At 46.7% G+C, this 18,599-nt stretch overlaps 1 protein-coding gene across 1 annotated transcript in view; it reads right to left on the bottom strand.

Annotated features, from left to right (window-relative positions):
• Positions 1-18,599, bottom strand: part of MRPS9 (mitochondrial ribosomal protein S9) — a 164,457-nt gene that overhangs the window by 59,319 nt on the left and 86,539 nt on the right. The window contains exons 3-5 of the mRNA XM_073550656.1: positions 13,596-13,658; positions 13,069-13,099; positions 11,434-11,513 (exon numbers count right to left, since the gene is read on the bottom strand). Coding sequence (XP_073406757.1) covers positions 11,434-11,513; positions 13,069-13,099; positions 13,596-13,658 — 174 coding nt within the window. The remainder of the gene's footprint in view (positions 1-11,433; positions 11,514-13,068; positions 13,100-13,595; positions 13,659-18,599) is intronic.

The following is an 18,599-nucleotide window of genomic DNA, read 5'->3' as shown; positions in this document are numbered from 1 at the left end:
TGATATATACACATATAATATGTATGTGTATATCAGGAATCCCAGCAGGTTGGATGTGCGATACTCTAAAGCATTCGGTCTTGTATATGATGTACATAGAGGTGTTGGGGTTAAATGGTTCTGAAGCACAAGCACTACAAATAAAATCTTTATTCCTTCCAAAATGTGTAATTTCTTTATTATGATGGAATGCAACAAACACATCTTGCCCTTGGGTTGCTCTGTTTCAGCCAAAACAAATGCAAATGGCTTGTGGGATGACAGCTGTTTGATAAGGCCTCGACAAGACCTGCATGCTAGACTTTTTCTATTTTTTTTCCCTTATGAAACTTGGGATGAGAGGCGGAAGGCAGGAAGAGAATTAATGTAGCATACAGTCTAAAGGCAATGCTACAACCGTGATTAAGTAGAAAAGTTAAAAGGCACAGATTTTCCACAGCCTCGCTGCGTGCAACCCATCCGTGTAACGAGTTGACAGGCCTAGCGCGTCCTCTCCATCATCCACTCCGACAGCTAAAACGCAGCACTGCATCCTTTTTCAGAGGAAATTTGCGTCTGCACCATGAAGCGTTGTACATTATTTCTTAGCACTGCGGGGGGCTGAAGTCCATATGGAACCTTCACAAATATTACCACAGATCAAACCGGCGGCAACTCCAGGCAGATTTGACATACCTATTTAAATGAACAGCAGGGGTCCTGCGGCTGCCGGAGGCTGAGCAGGAGAGAGAACCTCTGTGGAAAGAGTGCTGCGGCTCTATTACTCAGCAAAGGCGCACTCGGCATTTATCACCCCTTTCATTTCTGGCAGGGCACAAAAACTCATTTGCTCAAGGTCAACGATAACAACAGAACTTACATTAAAAAATATATTATATACACATTTATGTGTCTAGTCAGGAAAAAGGCATGGACCTTACACAAGCTGAGACATGGCGAACGGCTATTCTGATAAGTGCATAATTACTGGATGTGTAAAATGCCCGTGACACCGTAGTTTCTATGTATGACACGGCTAAGATACACTAGCAGAAGAGGCGGCCCAATGCAGAATCCCTCCGGCACATGGGTGGGATATGCTGCACAACGCTAGTTTAACCCTTTGTTTTCTACACAAATAGTCACTACCAGTTACACCAGACACAGGGAGCTGGGTCACAACTTGAAATCATGCATTTCTTCTCCTGACATCACGCCTGCCTTTTTAGAAAACACCAGTGATTGTCTTACCGCTGTCTCCAACATCATGTCCTCCCTCTATCTGAAACTGAACCTGTCAAAAACGGAACTCCTCGTGTTTCTTCCCTCTACTAACCTACCTTTGCCTGACATTGCCATCTCCGTGTGTAGTTCCACCATTACTCCCCAGCAACATGCCCGCTGTTTTGGGGTCATACTTGATTCCGAGCTTTCACTCACCCCCACATCCGACCACTCGCTCGTTGTTGTCTCCACCTCAAAAACATCTCTAGAATTCGACCTTTTCTTACTTTCGACTCTGCAAAAACTGTTACTGTTTCTCTTATTCATTCTCGTCTGGACTATTGTAACTCTCTAATACTCGGTCTCCCTCTTACCAAACTCTCCCCTCTCCAATCTGTTTTGATTGCTGCAGCCAGGATCATATTCCTCACCAATCATTATAACGATGCCTCTACCTTGTGCCAGTCATTACACTGGTTACCCATCCACTCCAAAATCCAGTACAAACTTATTACCCTCACCCACAAAACACTCCACGGCTCAGCACCACCCTACATCTCCTCCCTTGTCTCAGCCTACCTTCCTACCCTTGCCCTCCATTCTGCTAATGACCTGATGTTAGCATCCTCAATAATCAGAACCCCCCACTCCCGTCTCCAAGACTTTTCAAGTGCTGCGCCAATTCTTTGGAATGCATTACCCAGGTTAATACGATTAATCCCCACAGCTTTAAGCGTGCCCTAAATATGCATTTGTTCAGACTGGCCTACCGCCTTAACGCAGTAACCTAACTATCCCTTTTGGCCCATTCAACTTTTTTTACCATAATGAGGTACCTCGCATTATGTTCTCACCCGCTTTATGCATTTATTAGCCCTCTGTGCCTGTACTGTTACATACTTTGGCTGTTAACTGGTTCATGCAGAATTACATGAACACCCGATTCGAACACTATGGCTTGTCCAAACAATGAAAGCATCTACCTTTCGTGTTTCCTTTTTTTTTCCTCATAGATTGTAAACTTGCGAGCAGGGCCCTCATTCCTCTTGGTATCTACTTTGATCTGTGTTTATTGTTATGCTGTAATGTCTATTGTTTGTACAAGTCCCCTCTATAATGTAAAGTGCTGCGGAATATGTTGGTGCAATAGAAATAAAATTATTAGTTCAGCAAACGAGCACAGGACGAGGGGCCAAAAAAAAAAAAAAAAATATAAAAAAAAATATACCTTTGACTTCCTTCACCACAATAATCTCATTTTAGCCATGTTGACAAACACATTATTTGATGCATGTTCACTGGGAAAGCTCCCGACATACATTTTAGTATGCTGTAGGGCATTATATAGTGTAGTCGACCACACTATTCCATACCAGCTTGTCCAGATAGAAAAAAGAAAAACAACCTGATATAGGTTACCAGTAATAGGGGGTACAAAAAGACCCAACAAGAATAGTCTTCTAGAAGGTGGAGAAGCTTGTAGTACGGGTGCCACCGCGAGGTGACTGTTCTCAGAGCCCTTCTGAGTCAGATGATTGTTGTAGGGAAAGGTTGCATTCTGCTTCAGCTGTGAAGCTCTAGTGAACGCCATGCCAAAGAGAGTTAAAGGGAATCTGTCACCTACCCTTTGGAGGGCGATGCTTTTCAGCTTTGCCCGCAGTTGGGCAAAGCATACTGCGCGTGCGCTAGCTATGAATGCTTAGCGCACGCGCAAAAAATGGCGTACACCTACTCCAATTCTGCAATAACCTGCGGACGGCGGGCAAGGATGAGGAGGCGGCACACATCGGGAACACCGCCCGCCAAAGGGTAGGTGACAGATTCCCTTTAAGGCAATGCTCGAAAAGAATGGCCACAAAATATGGACACACTTCGGGACGGCTTACCTCGTGTGATAATAAAGGATCATGTTGAAATGTAAGATATTTTATACTCTCCCCACCATTACCTGATGGCAGAGTCCTCCCGTAAGTTAATAGGTATAGGCTCCTGAATAATAGAACCGTAAAATAGAATTAGACTTACCGGTAATTCGGTTTCTAGAAACATTCCACTACAGCATAGGAGGTTGTCTCCACGCCCTAATGGGGGACAGGAAGTACGAGAGCTTAAAAGGTCCCACCCACCTCCCTCTTACCAGTGACTTATAACTGATTACCATAGCACCGGTTACCTTAAGATTCTCAGAATTTTGTCCAAGAATGCAGGGAGGGAAATAGTGGTGTCGTGGAAGGTTTCTAGAATCCGAATTACCGGTAAGTCTAATTCTATTTTCTCTAGCAACCTTCCATGACAGCATAGGAGGCATAACAACCTATACTGCACTAGGGGGGGGGACAACGGCCTGAAGAACTTTTCGGCCAAAGACTAGATCCCTGTTGGACACAAGGTCCAACCTGTAGTGTTTAGTGAAAGTATGTAAGGAGGACCAGGTTGCTGCCTTACAAATCTGCTCTGAAGATGCGCCTGCCCTCTCAGCCCATGAAGTAGAGGTAGATCGTGTTGAATGCGCTTTGATCCCCATAGGGGGAGCGATGTTCTCCACCAGGTATGCTTCGGAGATGGCTTTCTTAATCCAATTGGCAATGGTGTTTTTTGCTACCTTGTTTCCCTTGTTTGGACCAGAAGTATGGATAAATAGGTTGTGATCAATTCTATAGGGTTTGGTACACTCTATGGAGTAGAGAATTATGCGCCTCACATCCAGCGTATGAAACACCTTTTCCTTAGGGTTCACTGGGTTTTGACAAAACGAGGGAAGAATGATTTCCTGCGATCTATGGAAATCAGACACAACCTTTGGTAGGAACGATGGATCAAGGAAAAGAACTATGGAATCGTCCCTAATGGTTAGGTAGGGATCCCTGATTGAGAGAGCTTGGAGCTCTCCTATTCGCCTTGCCGAGGTTATCGCTATAAGGAAGGCCACTTTACAGGAGAGCAGCTGAGAAGTACAGGATGGCAGGGGCTCAAAGGGTGATTGAGTGAGTCCCCTAAGTACCACATTCAAGTCCCAAGGTGGAATGGCGACTAGCCTTTTTGGATGTAGCCTAGTGGCTGATGTGATGAATCTTTTTATCCACCTGTGGTTGGCCAAGTCACAGTCGAACATGGAACTTAATGCTGATATCTGAACTTTAAGCGTGCTGGGTTTTAGACCTAGCTCAAGCCCCCTCTGTAGGAAATCCAGGATACGGGAAATGTTAGGGTTTTCTGGGTCAGGCAAATCTGGCAGACACCATGAGGAAAACTTTTTCCATATTTTGTTATAAATAGCAATGGTGACCGGTTTCCGAGATTTCTGGAGGGTTTTTATTACTGCTTCTGATAGCCCCCTGGCCCTCAGGATCTGGGTCTCAGTAACCAGGCCGCTAACTTCATTCCCCGGAGGTTTGGGTGATGTAGAGGGCCCTGCAAGAGAAGGTCGTCTTCCAGGGGTAGGTGGAATGGCCAGTCTACCTGTAGCTCCATAATTAGAGAGAGTACCAGCTCCTCTTTGGCCATAGCGGGACTACTAGAATGGTTTGGGTCCGATCCTCCTGGATTTTCCTCAGGGTTGCGGCAAGGGCTGGAACTGGCGGGAATGCATATGCCAGACGAAATCTCCACCTGTGGGCGAAGGCATCTACCCCCAGGGATCTGTCTCTGGGGTTCAGGGAGAAGTAGTTTCTCACTCGGCATTTTCTCTTGAGGCCAGTAGATCCACCTCTGGAAGACCCCACCTGTTGACCAGCCTCTGAAAGACTCTTTGGTTTAGGCTCCACTCTCCAGGCTGGATGCATTTTCTGCTCAAGAAATCTGCTTGAAGATTGGAGGTACCCTTTAGGTGGACTGCCGTTAGAAAACGGAGGTGTCTTTCGGCCCAGCAAAATATTCGACCAGAAAGGCCCTCTAGGCTGCTGGATCTCGTGCCGCCTTGGTGTCTGAGATGGGCCACTGTTGCTACATTGTCCGAATAGACTCTGATATGATGGCCATGGACTAGGTGTCTTGCTGCCAGAAGAGCTTCCTCCACGGCCTTCAGCTCCCTGAAGTTTGAGGATTTTGCACTCATTTTCTGGCTCCACAACCCCTGGAATGGTTGTCGGGACACCACAGCTCCCCAGCCTTTTTTGCTGGCATCTGATGTTACCATGACCAGGGGAATCTGGGACCAGTTGATTCCCTTGCACAGATTTTTGCGGTCCATGCACCATACTAGTGAAGCTTTCACCTTTCCTGGGGTCTGGACTCTTTTGTTCAGGCAGGTATTATCCCCGTTCCAGCTCCCCAAGATGTGGGACTGGAGTATTCTGGAGTGGGCCTGTGCCCAAGGCACTGACTGGATGCAGGAGGTCATTGACCCTAGTAAAGACATGGCTGACCTGAGGGTTGGGGACCTTTGTTCCCTGAAAGCGGAGATCCTTGATATTATAGACCTGTGATGTTCCTCTGGGAGGAAGGTCATTTGTTGTCTTGAATCTAGGAGGACTCCTAAGAATTTTATCTCCTGGGAGGGCTGGATCTGTGACTTTTTTATATTCGGGATCCACCCCAATGATTGAAGAATACTCAGGGTTTGAGTCACCTGGCTTTCCAGGATCTGGTAGGAGGCTCCTATTATCAGCAGGTCGTCCAGGTAGGGCACAATGCATATGCCCTGCCCTCTGATGAGGGACACAGCTTCTGCCATAACCTTGGAAAATACTCGAGGGGCAGAGGATATCCCAAAGGGAAGCACGTTGCACGGATAGTGCCTGACTTCTGTACCCTGACGGATCGCAAACCTCAGATACCTCCTGTGAGAAGGATGTATGGGGATGTGAAAATAGGCATCCTTTAAGTCTATGGTTGCCATGAAGTGAGACGGCCCTATCAGAGGAATGGCGGTTTTCACCGACTCCATCTTGAATCTGTGATATACGATGTGTCGGTTGAGGCCCTTCAGATTTATTATTCTTCTTGCCTCTCCTGTGGGTTTTCTCACTAGGAACAGTCTGGAATAATGCCCTCTTCCCCGTTCCTCCACAGGGACCGGAGAGATGGCGTTTGATTGGAGGAGGAGCTGGATGCCAGTTTTTAATGCTGGGGACTCCCGAGGTGGTAGGGAGGTAACTCTTATACCCCGCGGGGGGGAAGGACTCGAGTTCTAGCAGCAGGCCCTCCATGATCACGCTGAGGACCCAGGGGCTGTTGGAAATCATCTGCCAAGAGTGAATAAACCTCGAAAGCCTTCCCCCCACCGGGGTCGAGTCATTCTTTTTCTTGTGGCTGTTGCTGCTGCTGGGGGACCAGGATGTTCCTGCCTCTCCCCTTAGCATAACTCCATCTTCCCGTCTTTCCCTTGCCTCTCGGCTGGGATGGCTGATTCTGGGGGGCTCGAAAAAGCCGCTTTTTTGTGGTCCTCTGCTCAGGAAGCACCTTCTTATCTGTTGCCTTTTCAAGAATTTCATCTAAGGCCGAGCCAAAGACATGTTCACCCTTGAAGGGTAAGGAGCAGAGTTTAACCTTGGAAGTCACATCCCCGCTCCACGTTTTAAGCCAAAGGGCCCGTCTTGCAGAATTGGACTGGACCATGGTTCTGGCAGAGGTGCGGATCATCTCCATTGATGCATCGGCCAAGAAGCCTGTAGCTCTCTGTAGTATGGGAAGGGAGTTAAGGAGGTCACCTCTTGAGGTTCCCTGGGAAATATGACTCTAGGTCCTCTATCCATTGGAAGAGAGACCTAGAGACACATGTGGACGCTATTCCTGATTTTAGGGAGAAGGCAGAAGTTTCCCAGGCTTTTCTTAGGAGGCTTTCTGCCTTACTGTCCATCGGGTCTCTAAGCTGGGACACGTCATCAAATGGAAGGACCGTTTTTTCACCACTCTCGCCATCTGGACATCAACCTTCGTGATATCCCAATTAAACTCCTCTCCTTCCAGGGGGAATCTATGCCTGAGCTCCGACGGGGCTGAGTAGCGCTTCTCTGGGTACTCCCATTCCTGAGAGATCATGTCTACTATGCTCTTATGAACTGGGAGACCTGTTTGTCTGGGTCCCTCAAATCATCCGAACATGCGGTCCTGTGCTGACTGAGTAACTGGTTCGTCCTCTAGGCCCATGGTGGCCCGCACAGCACTGACCAGCTCCTCCACATATTCCGCAGAAAGGAGATATCTCCTAGTTTCGGCTGATTTGGAAGTTCCCGGTTGTTCCCAACTCTCGGAGCCTGAATTATATGACCTCTCTGATTCGGATTCTGAGTCCTCTATTTGTATTTTCCGTTTTTTTGGGGATGGGGAGCCTACAATCGGAGGAGGAGGATGTGGTGGTGGTGGGGGAGACAGGGCAGCCAGAGAGGTCTGGACCTGATGAGTAACCAGGCTGCGGATTTCGTCAATTAGTGACGGGTGCTCAGCCCTGACCACCCTGTCCATGCAAGCCTGACAGTTTTTTCACCCAATTTGAGGGAAGTTTTGCACTGCATATGGCACATTTGGCTGACTTGCTGGTGGTATTGGTGCTTTTGTGGGCAGACTTTTCTCCCTATAAAAAAGGGGGAGAAGCATTTTGAGGACCTCTATCCCAGGACCGCACCACTAGGACCCACCCCAGGTATCACTCACTGTGGCTGGGGCAGCGCTGGGCTCTGCAGACGCAGGGCAGGAAGAACCGTCCATGCTGACAGGGGATTTCGTCTTACCTGTCGGCGTCTTCCGGCGGGTTAATAAGGGGTTAACCCAGTCCTCAGCGCAGTTTTTCATTTTTCCCCCTCCTCCTCCCTGCGTCCTGGAGTAGGCACAGCGGGTGCTAGCGAGCTCCACGCGCCGGCAGCTGAATGGGGGCCGCCATGATAGGAAGTCGTCGGACATACCCCAGAAGTGACCGCGCGTGACGTCACTTCCGGGTCACCACACAGCAGGAGGAGGAGAGACCGGAGAGCTGCGGGAGGCCTCCGGTCGGGGATCACTGGCCCGCTTTACTCCCCCTGGGAGAGCGTGGGTGGGCCAGGAACTGTCCCGAATTCTAAGAAGACGGGAGCAGTCTGGAGGAGGGGAGGCAGCGCCACCGACCACCACTGCCCGGCTTAGGATACCAGGTACGCTGCAGCAGCCGGCCACACAGCGTACCGAACCTCTCCATGCCCCATGGGGGACAGAAAAGACAGTGGTGAGAGGGAGGTGGGTGGGACCTTTTAACCTCTCGTACTTCCTGTCCCCCATTAGGGCGTGGATACAACCTCCTATGCTGTCGTGGAAGGTTGCTAGAGAAAGAAGAACTTCAATCCAAATTTTTATTCGCTAACATATTGCAGCCATTATATTATATAGTAGCACTGTGCACTTACAATTGCTCATTTTGCCTTTCTACGCTGCTAATTATTCTGCTTTCCATTGTCAATGACATCATGCGATTAAAAAGGGACTAGCTGAATCCTTCTACCTAGAATCAGGAGGTCAATTCTCTCTGTATGAGTGATAAGTCACTGCAAATGTCCCTGGCAGTGAGGAGGGGTCAAGAGTTGAAGAGGGGAATTATAAATGCAGGGACAATAAACTTCCTGTTCATATAGAGCATAAAAGAGAGAAGCATTAGCTTGGTATAAATGCAAAATGAGCAATTGTAAGTACACAGCGCTATATAATATGACGAAAGCAATATATTAAGAGGATACAAACTTTGATGGGATGGCTTGTTTATAGATTTACTCTCATCTTAGCTTTACAAGGCTGATATAGAAATAATGTAATGTAATTTTGCTCCCACCACTATAGTGGGAATTAAGGAATCATCTGAGACACACTGAGCTATTAAGGTTCCTTAAAGGGGTTGTCTGGACTTGGGATACAAGTCTGTGGTGACTACGTGACTGTCACTGCAGACTTCTGAATCCTATCAGCACGCACAGTGAGGATTCTCCGGTCATGTGACCCCAAGTATGGATATGCATACTTCCAGCCTCATTCTGACTAGACGTGTCCAACCTTACGCCATGCACTTCCACTGAGCGAGGCTGCGCACAGCTAGTTGGCATGTGACAGCATGAATTAAATTTGCTTAGAGTGACTGCAGACTTGTACACTAAGGCTGGACAACCCATTTAAACCCTTAGTGATGAGCCAATTTTGACATTAATGACGAAATTAATTTTTACAATTCGGACCACTAGCGCTGGAACGCTTCAGAAGTTTCCACTGATTCTCAGATTGTTTTTTCATGACATATTGTACTTCATGTTAGTGGTAAAATTTCTTTGATATGACTTGCATTTATGAAAAGTAACGGAAATTTGGCAAAAATTTAGAAAATGTTGCAATTTTCAAACTTAATTTTTGAGCCCTTAAATCAGAGGGTGTCAAACAAAATAGTTCATAAATCACATTTCACACATGTTTACTTTACATCAGCAATATTTGGGAAACAATTTTTTTGTGTTAGGATGTTATAAGGGTTAAAAGTTGACCAGCGATTTCTTATGTTTCCAACAAAATTTATAAAACCATTTTTTTTTTTTTTTTAGGGACCACCTCACATTTGAAAGAGTTTGAGGGGGTCTATATGACAGAAAATACCCAAAAGTGACACCATTCTAAAAACTGCACCCCTCAAGGTGCTCAAAACCACATTCATGAAGTTTTTTTTAACCGCTTCATGAGAACTAAAGCAATGTGGAAGGAAAAAATTAACATTTCCTTTTTTCCCCAAAAAACTTAATTTAGACCAAAACTTTTTTAATTTTACAAGGGTATCAGGAGAAAATGGACCACACAATTTGTTGTGCAATTTCTCCCGAATACACATTGTTTGGGCACATGGCAGGGCTCAGGACGGGAGGGAGCACCAAATGACTTTTTGAATGCAAAATTGGCTGGAATCAATGGCAGGTCCATGTCGCATTTGGAGACTCCCTGATGTACCTAAAATTGGGGGGGGGGGGGGTTCTCCACTGTTTAATAACAACCCTAACCATAACCGCAACCCTAACCACAACTGCAACCTTAATCCCAACACCACCCCAACCCTAACCCTAGGCCATCCCTACCCTACCCATATCCTAACCCTAGCCCAACCCTAACCCTAGCTCTAACCACAACCCTAGCCCTAACTTCAAAGATTGGAAAAAAATATATATTTTTTTTATTTTATTATTTTTATAATTATAGCTTCAGGTACACCTCTGACTAAAAGTCGGAGACTCTCTGGATTAATAAAGTTAATCTTTTCCCAGTAGCTGCAACCGGATAGCATTGTAACGCCATTAACCTGCAGATTAACTCCATTTCTGCAGGTTTATAACATTTTGGGATATTGTTTTTATTTAACTCCTATAGGAATGAATGAAAGTTACAGAGTCATCAGTGTTGCCAGCTGTCGAAATGCCACGTCTGGTTGTCAGAGTTGGATTAAGTTATTCCTGTGTCCACCATAACAGGCAGAGATGGGAATAACCCTTTAACTGAAGAAGAAGAATATAGGGGGGAAGTTAGTATACAGGTGAGATGTGCAACATGTGCACAACGTCCATTCTCTATAGAGTTTTGTACCACTAGAACAAGTCCTTTTATGGAAGTGGTGTTAATCAATATGTAAGCATGGCAAACTGGACGCTGTATTAGTTTATGCATTATATTGTTTGTCCTTGTATACTTATGCTTGTGAATTAAAACTACCACCCCCAAAAGTGAACATTACAGGGCTGAAAGTGTTAATCCTTCAACCATAGAGACTGCATAAAGCTGCAAGAGACTAATTAGTTTAACACATCCTTTAAGTAACCTATATGAACCTACATTAAAACCTGTCCGAATTCTCTAAGAATAGATGAAGATTATAAAAGCAGGAGAACCACTAGTGTTCATACAATATGGAAGACTTCGGAGTACTGGCATACTATGCACCATTCATTAACAAGGTGCATGCTCCATATAGTACATAAAAGGTCACAAATTTGCTGCTATATCTACCTCAATATGTGATACTGAAGGGTAAATTCAGCAAGAAGACACATATAGAGAAGTAATAGGCATACACTGTACCGCCCTATATATACCAAACAGGTCACACATGTAGCCTCGTCCACCGAGTGATGAGAATTCTCTGGCCAATATCACCATGAAATGGTCCTACTAAGCTTTTCATGGCATTTATCTATTGTCTTGGAAGTAAAAAGGAAAGGCCCAGAGTCAATTTGATGGAGTCCCTGGTGTGATTTAATGCTTTGGCTCGCAGTTCACACAATTTATCATAGCACATAAGATACTCACGTGCAGTAATGAGTAAAACGCCTGCTTGCCAGTGTAAAATAGAAAGTGGAACGGACGCTTATCTTCTCCCCACTGAATTGCTGTTGGAGAAAATAATGTACTTTAAAGACATTGACTTAACAGAGGTGTTAATTAGTCGGGTTATTTACAAACATAGTTTCCCCCAACTTATTATATTCAGTTATTTTAAGTGGAAGACATACACACTGGACTAATGAGGGGTTCGGACAATAGTCTAATTTTTAAGGGTGTGCCGGACAATTCATTGTTGGGCGGCGCTCATAGCAACCAGGCACTGACTACCATAGAGGTCTCCAGGAGACCGCTGGTTGTTATGATAACCCATTGGTGACCCGCGATCACAAGCCGGGGGCCACAGATGGGCGGAATTCCGACATGATTGCCGGAAGCGCATGTTAAATGCGGCTGTCAGAGTTTGACAGTGGCATTTAACAAGTTAATTGCCGCGGCTGTCTGGGCACAAACAGCTGACCTGTGGTGGGAAAGATGAGGGCTCAGCGCTGGAGTCCACATCAAAGGGAGGGAGTCAGACATCGGTGTCAATTTACACCCGTTGTCGCAAAGGGGTTAAACGCTTAGGAAACCTTTGCAGGTGTTTTTTGTTAATTAATCTAATTTACTGAGATAATGACTTTTGTTTTTTCATGGGCTGTAAGCCACAATCATCAAAATTAACAGAAAAATACAAATAGATCACTCTGTTTGTAATACCAAGCCCGCATCTTTCCCGGCAAATGATGGCTGATTTAATCAGCCATCATATGCCTTTAACAGCCGTGGGTGGAGTTAAGCTCTGCCCTAGGCGGTTAACTTCTTAAATTCCACTGTTAATCTGTGACAGCAGCATTAACATGTGCCGACAGCGAGGCACGTCATTCTGTGTTGCCATTGGCGAGGTCATCAAGTAATCTCAGTGCGCAGATGGATTGTCATGATAGCTGGCGTTCATTGGAGATTGCAATTTTAGCTGTACAAAGCCCAAGCAATCAGACAATGAAAGCTTCAAGTCCCCTAAAATGACTAATGAATACAGTAAAAGTTTTTAAAAATCTGAAAAAAATTTTTTAAGTGTTACGGGTCTCGGAAAATGGCAACTTTTTTTTTTTTAAGTGGTGAGAAAAAAAAAATTGACTAAAGAAAAATTCAACTATACACGCTTGCGTTTGGCATCTGCGTACTCATACTAGCAGGTCAGTTTTACCATATAGTGGTCAATAGAAAAAAAAAAACTAGTGAAATCGCACTGTTTTTGCAATTTCAATGTACTTGGAATATTTTTTCCCATTTTTCAGCACATAACGTGGTAGAATGAATGGTGTCATTCAAAATTACAACTCATCCCACGAAAAGACAAGCCTTCATATGGCTGTGTGGATGGAAAAATAAAGTTATGGCTCTTGGAAGAATTGGAGGGAAAAAAAGAAACGGAAAATCACCATGTATTGAAGGGGTTAAAGTTGAATGTGCAGAGAAACAAACAGCCCAATAGTGCAAAAATGATAATTAACACAAATTGCAAGAGTAATTTTTAGGCCAAAATACAGACATTTAAGTGAAAAAAAGGGTTTCCAAAAGGTTTAAGAACTGCAAACAAACACAGACAACATCAATTACCCAATTGTTTTGGAAAAATCTCATCCGGGTGCTAGAAAAGAGAAACAAAGAAATTCAGAACATTAAATTATAGACTAGATAAAAAATTATCAGCAAGACTTCTAAGTGATAAGTAGACTAGTATTTTATAAATGGGTAATGCTGGCCATATACACGAAATAAAGGAGAAAACACCAGAACTGAATCAACACACCAAATTATTACAGCGGGATTAGTTATATATTAAAGGGAATCTGTCAGCAAGTTTTTGCTATGTAATCTGATGACAGCATGATGTAGGGAATAGAACTCAGATTTCAGCGATGACTCTCTTATTGAGCTTAGTGCTGTCGCTAACTTGCAGTGATTGCATTAGTACAAGGCGCTTACCATGGCTGGGACACAGTAGTGCCGAGCCCAAGACTGACTCCGTCCCCTTCTGTGATAAGCAGCTCACTGTCTATAGCAGATCACCCCCAAATGCTTCCTCAACAAAACAGGCAATATTCATGTGCAAGTTATTCTCCCTCATCTCATCCCATTATTACCTTCATAATTGGCCGGGCTCTCTTCTCAAACAATCCAGATGGAAAGAGGTAGGAAATGGCTTTCTGAAATAAGAGTACAAAAACGGACAATGAACAGCAGAATTCTAATGTCTAAACTGTCTGTAGTCAGCAAACTCCACTTTAATAAAGTATGTTTAGGAAAAAAAATATTAGTCTCACATGATTAAAATACACAGATTTCTGCATCAGTAACATGGCTGCAATTCCTGGGATAACTGCGGGCAAAGGATGTGACACATTAAGCTTCATAGAAATCCAAGATGCAGTTTGCTCAGGTCATCTGGCATACAATCAGGCAGTATTTGTAAGAAGGGCACAATATAAAATTAAATACTACCCAGCTCCAACTCTACAACTAGATAAGCTTAATAAAAGAACAAAAAAAAAAAGTATTTTCCATTTGACTAACAGTAGTGTCAAAGAGCAAACAACAAGAATAGCCCCAACAAGAAAAAGTGTTACTAGTAATGATCCATTATTCACTTACATTGTTATTATTTATCATTATAGAGCCATTTATTCCATGGCGCTTTACATGTGAAAAAGAGGTATACATAATAATAAAGCACAATAATCTTAAACAATACAAGTCACCGACTCGTACAGGAGGAAAGAGAACCCTGCCCACGAGGGCTCACAATGTACAAGGGACTTCCATCGAACCGGACCATCTCTTAAGGGAGTGTAATAAAACGTCTTTTTCGTGTCTTGCAGGCTGGATTGGGGGCTTATATACAGTATATTAGAATGCTGAATATGAGAGCTTACAGGTACTGCTGGTCTTACCTCATATGGGAAAAGACTGGTGACCTGGTAAAGGGTTCCCATTAAAGCAAACTTGTCAGCAGGATTGTACTCAGTAATAACCTACAGACAGTGTCAGGTCGGCGACATTATACTGTTTACAATGATACCTTGGTTGATAAAATCTGTCTTGTGGTTGTTGTTTAATCTTTATTTTTTTCAGTTTTGAGTTAATGATATGCCCATGCCCCGGGGTGGCCTGTGGGGGAGCTTCATGTGGTGCTCTGATTACGTATTCATACTGATGGCTTCTGGCAGGTCACTGATCCCTCACTGACCTGCCCCCTATTTTACATACTGCATAGAATATTGTGCGTGAAAAAAAACCCATGGATTTTTGTGATAACTCACCATAAAATCCTTTTCTCCGAGACGCTCATTGGGGGGACACAGCTACTGTGGGGTGTATGCTACCGTCGCCTGGAGGCTGACACTAAGTGAACAAAAAGAGGTTAGCTCCTCCTCCGCCACATACACCCTCGCCCCGATTGCGGGATTGGGGAAATCAGCCTTAATGCGGATAACAATATGTCTGGAACGGAACCACCCTAACAACAAAAATGCACATTAATTAAATAAACAAGAGCCAACTGGCTATCAGGGTGGGTGCTGTGTCCCCCAATGAGCGTCTCGGAGAAAAGGATTTTATGGTGAGTTATCACAAAAATCCATGTTTCTCCTTCATCTCATTGGGGAACATAGGTACTTTGGGACGTTCTAAAGCAGTCCCTGTGTGGGAAGTTGACTCTCCGATCCAAGCTACATGCACGTGTCTAAAGGTGCGCCGCCGCAGCTTGGAGAATCCTTCTACCCAGGCTTGCATCCGCCAAAGCCTGAGTATGGACATTGTAATGTTAAGTAAACGTGTGCAGGCTGGACCAGATTGCTGCCTTGCACACCTGTTCCGTCGAAGCCTGGTGCCGAAGCGCCCAAGAGGCGCCCACTGCCAGAGTAGAGTGTGCTCTGATCCCTGCTGGAACCGGCGCACCACTGATGCGGTAGGCTTCCTGAATAGTTAGACGGATCCACCTGGCTATGGTCGATTTCGAGGCTGCGAGTCCCTTCCTGCGCCCCTCGGGGAGCACGAACAGCGTGTCTGTCTGGCGAAAGGGTGCCACGGTGTACTGGCGCTGGACAAAACGAGGGCAAGACAATATCCTCATTAATGAGGAAACGACCTTTGGCAGAAAGGGGGGAGCTGGTCTGAGGACCACCTTATCCTTGTAGAAGGTAAGAAACGGAGCACGGCAGGACAGGGCCGCCAACTCAGAGACTCGCCTAATGGAAGTTATGGCTACAAGGAATACCATCTTCCAGGAAAGGAACGCCAAGGAAATCTCTTGAAGAGGCTCGAATGGCGCTTCCTGCAGTAAACTCAGGACTAGGTTGAGGTCCCAGGCGTCCAGGGGTGCCCTATAGGGAGGTACCAAGTGGGAGACAGTCCTCACCTGCATATTGGTAGCAATTTTTCGCTGAAAAAGGATGGACAATGCCGATATCTGTCTCCTAAGGGAGCTCGGGGCCAACCCTGAGTCTAGGCCTGACTGGAGAAAGGCCAAGATGTTGGGGATAGAGAATGTCAGTGGCAAAAAAACGCGCTCTCGACACCAAGCAAAGAAGACCTTCCAGGTGTGATGGTAAATTCTCGCCGAGGTGGGCTTCCGGGCGCCAACCATTGTGGCGACCACCTTGTGCCCAAACCCCGCCTGGGTCAGAATCCAAGATTCAACTGCACCGCCGTCAAACACAGGGCCCCTGAGTTCGGGTGGAAGATCGGGCACTGGGACAGTAGATCCGGGAGCTCCGGGAGACGCCAGGGAACGTCGGCGAGCAGCTGCACTAGATCTGCGTACCATGGACAACGGGGCCAGTCTGGTGCCAGCAGAATTGCTGGAACCCCTTCTGTTTTGATCTTCTTGATGACCCTCGGAAGTGGCAACGGAGGGAACAAGTATGGAAGGCGAAACAGGTTCTATGGCAGAACCATTGCATCCACGGCGATCGCCCGCGGGTCCCGAGACCGAGCCACGAACATGGGTACCTTGGCGTTCACCCTGGAGGCCATCAGATCCACATCCGGTGTTCCCCACCGTTGGCAAATCTGCTGGATGACTTCGGGGTGCAGAGACCATTCCCCGGACGCGACCCCCTGCCGGCTGAGGAAGTCCGCCGCCCAATTTTCCAAGCCCGGGATGTGGACCGCCAATATCACCGAATGGTTCCTCTCGGCCTAGTGAATCACGTGTGCCACCTCACGCATGGTTGCCCTACTGCGGGTGCCCCCTTGATGATTTACGTAAACCACCACCGTGGCGTTGTCCGATTGAATCCGGACGGGGCGTCATGCTAGAAGGTGCTGAAAATGTTGCAGCGCCAGCCAGACTGCTCGTATTTCCAACAAATTGATTGGGAGGTCGTGTGGTGGCGAAAAACTGCTCCCCAGCCGAGGAGGCTGGCGTCTGTTGTGACCACCAGCCACTGATCTGGGGGAAAGGATTTTTCCCCTGAAGAAGGGAGGAACTGACTGTCCACCACGCTAGTGACTGCCTGACCTGAGCGGACAACCGGCACCGATGATCAAGCGTGAACGGGTTCCCGTCCCAAAATGACAAGAGGGTGTGCTGCAGGTGCGCAGATGAAACTGGGCAAACGGAATCGCTTCTATTGCTGCCACCATCTTCCCTAGTACCCTCATCCCAAACCGAATGGTGTGAGGGATCGGTTGGAGAAGCTTCCTGACTCCTTGCCGGAGAGCTATGGCTTTGTCTTGAGGGAGAATTACCAACCCTCGGGAGGTGTCGAAGATCATCCCTTAAATGGCAATCCTCTGGGCTGGGACAAGGGAGGATTTCTTTCTGTTGACCAACCACCCTAAGTGGGAGAGGGTATCCAGCGTGATGCTGACATTCTCCTCGCATGCCCAAAATGAGGGGCCCTTCACCAAGAGGTCGTCTAAGCATGGCAAGACGACTATGCCCCGAGAGTGTAAGGTGGCCATGATGACTGCCATAACCTTTGTGAACACTCTGGGGGAGGTGGCTAGCCCGAAGGGCAGTGCTGCAAATTGGAAATGTCGGCCATTGATGGCGAAACGTAGAAACCTCTGATGCGGAGGAAAAATGGCAACGTGCAGGTAGGCATCCTGGATGTCGATAGAGACCAAGTATTCTCCTTGCCCCATGGCTGATACAACTGAACGGAGAGATTCCATTCGGAAATGTTTGATCCTGATGAACTTGTTAAGGAGCTTCAGGTCCAAAACAGGCCTGACTGTCCCGTCCTTTTTGGGGACCACGAACAGACTGGAATAAAAACCCTGAGCCTTCTCGTGCTCTGGCACAGGAATGATGACTCCGTTGTGCTGGAGTGACTCGATTGCTCCTAGCAACGCCCTTGCCCGGGTCTCCACTTTGGGAGGCTACATTCCCTGTATTACTCCTTGTCGTGCCCCTGCTTTGCTCCCGCCCTAACAAGGGCTGCACCCAAGTGTAGATCTATTTAGGGGTAGCCCATATGAACTGTGTAACCTGGGGGGGCGTGGCTATGTAGTGGAGGACAGACACGCGCTGCAAGAGCTCCTGCCTGTCCTGCATCTATCCTGCAAATACCGCCTGTCCATCGCTGCATATCTGGCAGCGCTTGGTGTCTCTGGGTACCGGGACCCCCCAGGAGCTCTGCGGGAGGGCTTAGGACGGCTCCGGTGAGCATGAAGCCTGGAAAGTCGGGGTGGACGGCGGGGCCCACACGAGCCGGGGGCCATCTTGGACGCACACTCTATCAGAAGAGCGGCAGCGTCCAGCTTCCAGCGCTGCAACATCACCAGGCAGCGACCTGTATCCTGCAGAATCAGAGGGATATGCGTTGAGTGCCCTGAAAGATGGGCCCTGCATTACTCCCTCCCTCTTATTAACTGAATCGCTGGCCTGTTGGTGGCACTACTGTGGGAGAACTTGCTCTCCCTCTCACTTCTGTTGTCTGAGGGTGGATTTCCCTCCCCCTCCCCCCTGCCATAAAAAGCCTCAGTGATACGGTGTTTCCGTGTGCACGGATACTGCTCCCGGGCCATAAATAGTTAACCTGGTCCCTGCTGTGTATATAACTGCAGTGGAAGGAATCCTGGACTGTACATTTCTAGTTACACCGGTGTATCTCACTGCTCTTAACCATGAATCGATCTAA

This window comes from Dendrobates tinctorius, unplaced genomic scaffold (genome assembly GCF_039654945.1).
Source record: "Dendrobates tinctorius isolate UK_male_01 unplaced genomic scaffold, ASM3965494v1 ptg000166l, whole genome shotgun sequence".
In the NCBI taxonomy this organism is placed as follows: domain Eukaryota; kingdom Metazoa; phylum Chordata; class Amphibia; order Anura; family Dendrobatidae; genus Dendrobates; species Dendrobates tinctorius.
Note: the sequence above shows the minus strand (reverse complement) of the source record. Positions and strands in the feature narration are given on the sequence as shown.